This window comes from Benincasa hispida, chromosome 1 (assembly GCF_027475165.1).
Source record: "Benincasa hispida cultivar pf3 chromosome 1, pf3_genome.v1.1, whole genome shotgun sequence".
Taxonomy (NCBI): domain Eukaryota; kingdom Viridiplantae; phylum Streptophyta; class Magnoliopsida; order Cucurbitales; family Cucurbitaceae; genus Benincasa; species Benincasa hispida.
Genome location: NC_143478.1, coordinates 79,593,134 through 79,601,043, shown reverse-complemented (window position 1 = coordinate 79,601,043; position 7,910 = coordinate 79,593,134). Strand labels below are relative to the sequence as shown.

Sequence of the window (7,910 nt, the reverse complement as noted above, 5' to 3'; positions counted from 1 at the left end):
TCTTTTGTAGAATAAAAACAATTTTCATTTTATTCTTCAATTACTAAAACTGAATAGAACTTCCCACTATCGCACGAATTCGGAGAAAACTTCGACCAATTATCTCATAACCGCCAAATTAATAAAATAATAAATATAATCATATTATATTCTTAACCTATAGTTTGGTATCATATATCAACTATAGTGTTTTCTCCTCTACATGATATAAATCATATTTATATCCAATTTCCTCCAAAATAATGTATCTCATATATTTAGCCAATCATATCATATATAATTAATCAGTTCAATTATATCATATATAATCGAACTCTCTCTTGTCAATTTGAACATTTCAAACTAACCCAGAAACTGATTCTCAACTTTTATCCAAGCTACCAAGGGGACCTTATGGACCTATGGCTCGAAGCTCCAATGGTACGTGAATAGCTAACTAAACTCTTTAGTCACGAGATCCACCATCTATTAACTGCCAGGCATTCCACTAAAGACCAACAGCTGAACTCTTTTTACCACAGATATATTTCTGTGTCCATCGAATTTAACCAATCATGAGCATGATAACCCTTCACAGATGCTCATAAGCACAATTGGGCCAATTTACCATCTTGTCCCTGTAGTTACATCTCACTCCTTAAGTACCACTGATCCCTCTAATGAACAATACAACATAGTCCAGCTATGTGTGAACACCTCTCGGGCCATGATAAAGTGTGTGTCACTACATACATGCTTAAGTTACATAAAGACAACTAGGGATTTTAGTTTATTGGTTTGTGGTAAAGCAAATAAAACATCCAGATGAGCAAAATCAAGAAGTGAAGTAAAATCATATATTATATATTACAAGTGTTCATACAAACTATTTACAAACTACAGGACACGAGACTTTAGGGCATCATCCCCAACACTTTAGGCATTTTGGTTATGCAGTTGCTAGAGAGTTTTTTGAAATTTTGGTAGATCATAGGCATTATGCAGTTTTGTTACATATTATGTAGCATCATTTGGTTATCAAGCTATTGAAAATGTTTTTTGAAATTTTGGTAGATTTTATACATTTTGTATAGGTTTAAAAACATGCTATGTAGCTCTATATTGAAATTCAATTATGAATTGATCATCAATACTGAAATGATATGATAAATTTTGTTCTCTGGAAGTTCGTCTTTGTTTTGCTGAATTTGTGTGGAAAAACTAATTGAAACAGAGGATTAGAATTATTAGTATTATAAAAATTATGTAGGATTTGGGTTCCATATTTTGCTAACAATTTGTTATAGGATATAACAGGTATGATGTCAGTGTTAAACTGAAATCGTAGTATACAATAATAACAATTATTAAACGTCATTTAAACAAAACAACTTTGATTAGAATCAATGTCAGTTCCCAACTGTCATCCATGTTCCATATTACGTCTATTACAAACTGACATCGTAGCTAACCGTCATCATATTATGTATGACAGCATAGGTATGATGTCAGTTCTTAACCGTCATCAAATGCCTATAATAAGATGACAGTTCACAACCACCATAGTATATATACAATTTACGTTTATGATGACAGTTCAAAACTGATATCTAAAGCCAAAATTATTGTAATGCATCCTTAGAATTTCATACTTTAGAATATAATAGGAATCATGGCTTTATTTACTCGGATTGGCTTTAGGAATTGAGATTTATCTATCATAAAAAGTTAAAGATTATGATGTGTTTAAAACGAAAATTCAAATATGCTTTTGAAGAAGATGAAAACTAGTTTACTATGGGTCAATTGCTTTAAATAAGGATACTTTCTTTCCTTCTTTTTTCTCTACAAACAAGTATCTCTAATTGGGTAGTTTTTGTTATTCCATGGATTTTTTTTATTTCTCCTCTTTCCATTGAATTATACCAAAGATATTCCATTCATATTTCTTTTTATATCCCACCATAGATAGAGAGTGAAAAATCTGAACAAGATCTCCAACCTAATCCTTAAAATTCAGATTGGACTGGGTTGAGTCGTTAGATTATTGTTTTTTTATCAATTTAAAAATACTTAAATAAATATATATATATATAATCTGAATTTTGTTTGATCAATTCAGAATTTTTTTTATTCAACCTAAGATCCAATCCAACTCAACCCAACTACAATAGAAAAATTTCCACCCAACTCAACCCAAGGACAAAACTAACTTAATCCACAATTGAGTGTTCCATTTACTATAAGTAAGTCAATTGAATTGTGTTTGCTTTAACTACAGTGTTCCATTTAATGAACCAACTTAATTGAAAACAACACCAACAATAACAATATAATAATAATAATAATAATAATACATAAAAGTGACTTGAGCCCATCCACAATTTTTTAAGGTTTCTTTTGGACAATTTTCATAAAGCAATAAACATAAACATGTATTTTATTCCCTTTGGCAATTCAATTGTTGGAGCACTTCGTGTATGAGTGGACAAGATCAACTTCAAAGCAATGAGCTCAATTATACTTATGGAAGAAATCACTAATGATTCTCCCACTCATCCTTTATTTATTGTGATGATTCTATCCACCATTCTCTAATATGAGTTGTACATTAATTTCAAAAATATAGTATGTTCCAAACTATACATCATATTCTTTCCAAGAAAAAAAAAACTAATTACATCCTAACAAATTTCATTTTAGTTAACCTATATTTGATAGATAATAAGGAAGTATTTACTCGAAATGTTGAAACATTTTTTAAGTGCCAACTAATATAAGTATCAATGGTTACAAAATCAAAAAATGTTTTCATACCTTTGATATGTCTTAATATCAACATCTATTTCAATTTTATGAGTCACTTTTTTTAGTCCAATAATTATAGGGTTGGGGGACTGAACCTCCAACCTCTTAGATCGAAACACATGTCAATACCACTAAACTGAATTTATGTTAGTCAATTTTATAAGTCACTTAATAGAGCAACTTGGTTTCCAGACCATCACAATCAATTCCGAGCCGATTTAGGTTAAAATCCTATTTGAACCGACCCACTTGCACTCCGATCTACTATACTTATCTTGTGCAAGTGAAACCCAAATCCAGTTAGGTAATTGAAGCAGTGGTAGTCTAGAAGATAAAGTTTTACATTTGACAAAATGGGTATATTTACATAAATAGAAGAAGCAAAGGCTACTCACTCCATAACCTCTACATTTTCCAACCCACTCATCATTAATGAACAAAGTTTTTCAAATTCTAATCTTCACCTCTCTTCCAAAAGCATTTTGAAAATGAGCCAAAGATTATCTCATGTATCTCTGTGCTGTGTCCCCAACCCAACCCAACCCAACCCAACCCAACCCAACCCCCCCCCTCTCGATCAAATTTGGAACCAGTTTTTTTTTTCCATAGACAAACAACAAAAGACTTGAACAACTCTCACCACAGCCCCCCAATTTCCCCCCAACCCAAAAGATTATTTAAGTTTCGAAGCGATGTACTTCCAGCTTCAGCTGTCAGCCGACTCTGAGGTTATTACTGTCCCGTCACATTCGATTGCAGACATTGCAAGTTTGCTACCTGAACCCATTTTCACATCCTGACTTGACCATATATATATTCTTCTCACCATGTTACAGAATTCCCTGCAAGATGGTTTAAACCAACGTTAAATTATGCAACTGATATAGAATGAAACAATGTGGTTACTGGTCAAGTGTATGACTTACTGCCACGGGTAATCGCCCATGAGCATCGTATCTCCTTCGTCGTCAGTGAAAACAATCTCCCACTTATTACGAGGGCGGAGTTCTCCCTTGATATCAAACATCTTCTCCAGTTCATCAATGAGTTGAACATACCCCTCCAATGTGGTAAGGTCTACCGCACGTCCAACAGCCATCCCCTGCATTTGAACCTTCAATATATTGACAACCAACAAAAAGAAGACAATAAATTAGTTTTAAGCCCATAGAGTCCTAAACATGAAGCAGCTGTATAATAGATCTCTTATAGACTCACCTTGGTACGGCTTCGGCTGCTGGTCGAGCTGTTCTGCTTGTGCTGGATCTCTTTAGGAGGTACTTGTAAGAGTCCTAATTTTCTTTCTTTAGAAACCTTTGGCTGGTTTGAGTTCTGCTCTGCATCAGTGATTTCTTTTGGTGTGCTCATTGGTTGATCAGTTGACCTTTCAGGAGGAATCGGGCTCTTAGAATGATTGATGAGTTCGATCCCAAACAAGCGACAGCTTGAAGCCACCTCAGTTTTCCTCCCCTTTTCCCCAAGGTCACGTATTTGGTCACTCTTTGGATTTGATGAGCGTGGAGTTGGACATGTCAAGTGTGCTGCTGGTGCTCCTGGGAAGACCGTCGTCCAAACAGAACTGCTTTTACGATCATCTGTCAAATCCTGTAACCGATGCTGAGAAACACAGCCACTTGGGGATGTTAACCAAGAGCCCTCCATTGCCGTCCTTGATACAGAATTTTCATTGCTGCTAACATCTGTTTGCTTGTAATGCCATGTTGCATGATTTTCAAATCTTTTAATTTCAGCAGCAGCAACAGTCAGCTGTGTTCTATCATCATGTGATTGAGTTGATCCTGGGTGTCGTAGAGTTGTTACAGTTGAATTATCAGAATCTGTATCATGTAGAAGGAATGAAAGATAAAAAAATGGTCATGGTTAGCAATAACTTATTTCATCTCCTCATGCATCCAAAGGAAGCAATAGTTGAAAGAGAAAAAAAATGAAAGAATAGTTAACTCTTAGCAATACCTTGAATTTCAAGTGGAGGCCGAGGCCTTTTATTCTTTACGGGAATAGAGTGCGGAATGCTTGGGGACGCAGGAGCTACAAAAGGTTCAATCTCCCATGGTGAAACTCTATCAGGTCTCTGGATAGATGCAAGTTCATCCCATTGAATCTGAAAAGGAAAGGCAAATACGATCAGAAATTGCATTTGTTAAAAGGAATCCGGCAGTAAGACTCCAGAGGAAGACTTTACTCTCAGAGATCGCCATTCTGAATTGGGCCAATGAGAAGACATGTCGTCAACTCCAACTATGGTACCCGAAAACCTTGTGATTTAGAATAAATAAAACAAAAGTAAGTGAGAAAGTTCATGAAAGAAGAACGCAAAAAAGCATTGCAGCATGGCATGTTTTTTTCCCCTTCTACCTTCTCTCTGCAGACTCCTCTCCCTCAAACCTCATCTTGAACCTCATCCCAACCGAGAACTTATTGTTCATTGCCTCCATGTACTTATTCAAGCTAACGATAAACTGGCTTGCCCTGGTAGATATAAACGGGCAACATGAGCATCCCAATTGAATAACTTGGAAGGATAAACATCATTCAAGTACATAGAACAAAAATAAATCATATCACCTTGGCTTATAATAGACAACAAAGCGAGTTTGAGTCGACACGGCATGAGATGCAGTAGCAAGCACTCCTAAGTGCATGCTGTGACTCGAAATCACAGACGAAGGCATGCTGCTTTGTTGGCGAGCAAGACGCCTCACTCCAACTCGCAATTCCCCATTTTCCCCCCTAAGAAACCATTTCATAAGGAGTTAACAGAAGAAGTATAACCTCCCCCACACTGACGAACATCCACAGAAGGAAAATCAAGATACCTCAAGAACACAAAAGAATCTCCAGCAACTAGTCTCTTAGAAGTAACAAAGGTGCTCCATCCGGTCGTCAGTAAATGCCTTCGTGGCTGACCTGTTGTCCATAGCATAGGTTTAGTATTATAATTGCAAAAACACATACAAATTGAATCGAAATTGACTATATGCTGAAGCTAACTGTTCATAAACTGGTTGTAATCAGAGTAACAGGGAGGAGGCTCACCCCTAAATATATGCTTGAATCGCCACTCATAACCATGAAGATCTTTGGCTACGAGTTCCTGAGTTGGGGTCTGCTGGGTCATATCCTGAAGAAAATCCACATGAAAAGATTACAAAATTGATATTCGAACTATTATACAAGAGAAGAGGAAAAGATATCTCGGTAAAGCAGAATTACCAATGGAGGCAGGCATTCTGTGGCATGTTTCCGAAGCACGGAGAACCCGCCATGGGTGCTAGTATCAGAAGCAGTTAAGACCTTGCAAAATGAATGGACTTTTGCTTTTCGACACTCTGGGGGTGAAGGATCAGGAATTGTAGGTAACTCTTGCTGAACAGCAATCCAATTTTAGTATAAGAGGTCAGAGACTCAAATTCGTTTGTCTAAAATTAGCAAAATAGATAAGTAACATAAACTCAAGAAAGAGTTCTTACATTTGCTTCTGGCATTAAAGTTGCCTGTATATAAACCTCATCTGAGTCCTGCTCTGCCTATAATTTCAAAAAAGGATCAATCAAAAGTGGTTAATATTTAGAGGTCAAAAGTCCAAACAAGAAGGCCTAATCACATGGTTTGGTTCCTGAGGAAACACAAGAGGCTGTTTTCTAAACCACCCCCCCAAACAACAAGAAATGATTAGGAAGAGAAGGTACCAGCAGCCGGATATCAACTACTCGACAGAGAATTTTTGAGGAAAGATTAAACAAAGGAAGTTTCTGATTTAGCTCCTGATTTGTAGATGCCTCCAACTATATGAATAAAAAAAAATTAATTAAACGCAAAAAGGGGACAACAAAAACAACCCTATAACCAAAATCATCAAAGAAAGAAATCAAAAAACACAATTTCATCCAGCAACAGAGGTCGATCTGAAAAAGCAGCAAAATGATTCTTCAACGAACTTACCTGTTCCATGTGACCTTGAGGAAAATATAAAACCTTCTCATTAACTCGAGGAATTTCCACAAGAGGCCCAGCCGAGACCCTCCATAGCTCAATATAAAGTTCATCTCTTCGCCAACCTTAGGAACCACAATTTAACAGAGGAGAAAACAAGGTTTAGAGAGATTAAACCCAGAATCAGATGACAAAACAAGAAAAACCCCATTTGAAGTTACCTTGAGTCGAGACATTTGAGGGTAAAAACGACCCTCCTCCCCGATTAGCCATTATTAATGAAACTTCCCCCCTCCCCCACAAGTCAACAACAGAAGACGAAGATTACCCAAAAACAGAGCAGAAATAGTATCGCCCAAAAAGCAAAATACACATAAACCCAGTTGTGATTTGAAACAGAATGAAGATTGATGGGGGATTTAAAGGATTTCCCAGGTAGACGACGACGACGACGAAGAAGAAGAAGAAGAAGTACAAGTGTTGTCCGTTGAGTAAGTGCAAAACTGTAACGCTCCACCGGCCTCCACTTTCTCCCTTCCTTTGATTGCCGTTACAGAAGCGTTTTTGAGAGAGAGCTCTACTCTAAAAACGGCTTTTGCTTTCCTTTTTTTCTGCTAGTCTCGCCTTGTTCTTGTTCTACTTTCTCTCTGGTTTTTTGTTTTTTGGAATCCGGGAAAAACGCCGTTACAGAGAATGCCAAAAAAACCTTCCCCGCATCCTATTATACCGGTGCCTTCTTGCTTCAGCTGCCTCTCTCTCTCTCTCTCTCTCTCTCTCTCTACTTGTCTTTTTCACTTTCTTTTTTATTTTCTAATAAACAGAGTCGCAATCCATGATTTTGTTATAAGGAGAATAAACATGATATCAATCACACACTATTGTTTTTCTTATGTTTTTTTCTCTTTTTCTTTTGGGTATTCATCGAATAAATCCACTCCACCTTCCACTTTTTATAATGTGAAAAATCCTAAGCATTCTCCTACTTTTTTTTTTCTTTGTTTTTAATTTGAGGTTGAGGATTGTGTGTATCCTTTGTTTTATAATCGGATTATACTTCAATTGACATATAAATATGTTAGTTATCACTTTTTAAATTTTTTTTTTTTACTCTAGTTGTATTAAGAAAAATCAAAGAGAATGATTGACAAAGTAAAATACAGTTTTAACGA

At 36.2% G+C, this 7,910-nt stretch overlaps 1 protein-coding gene across 1 annotated transcript; it reads right to left on the bottom strand.

The window, feature by feature from the left end:
• Positions 1-3,107: 3,107 nt before the first annotated feature.
• On the bottom strand, positions 3,108-7,556 carry LOC120092040 (auxin response factor 9). Its single transcript, XM_039050233.2, has 14 exons — positions 6,963-7,556; positions 6,751-6,866; positions 6,498-6,593; positions 6,279-6,335; positions 6,022-6,174; positions 5,845-5,929; positions 5,625-5,715; positions 5,374-5,538; positions 5,164-5,277; positions 4,991-5,063; positions 4,762-4,909; positions 4,006-4,625; positions 3,714-3,901; positions 3,108-3,629 (listed from the first exon to the last, which is right to left on the bottom strand). Exons 1-14 carry the CDS (start codon positions 7,012-7,014, stop codon positions 3,494-3,496), a joined length of 2,094 nt encoding a protein of 697 aa, XP_038906161.1. The 5' UTR covers positions 7,015-7,556; the 3' UTR covers positions 3,108-3,493.
• Between the last annotated feature and the right edge of the window lie 354 nt (positions 7,557-7,910).

Coding starts and splice junctions, on each gene's coding strand:
- LOC120092040 (XM_039050233.2), bottom strand. CDS start 7,014: ATGGCTAATCGGGGAGGAGGGTCGTTTTTACCCTCAAATGTCTCGACT. Junction 6,594..6,750: donor CTCAAGGTCACATGGAACAG/GTAAGTTCGTTG, acceptor TTATTCATATAG/TTGGAGGCATCTACAAATCA. Junction 5,539..5,624: donor GATTCTTTTGTGTTCTTGAG/GTATCTTGATTT, acceptor ATGGTTTCTTAG/GGGGGAAAATGGGGAATTGC.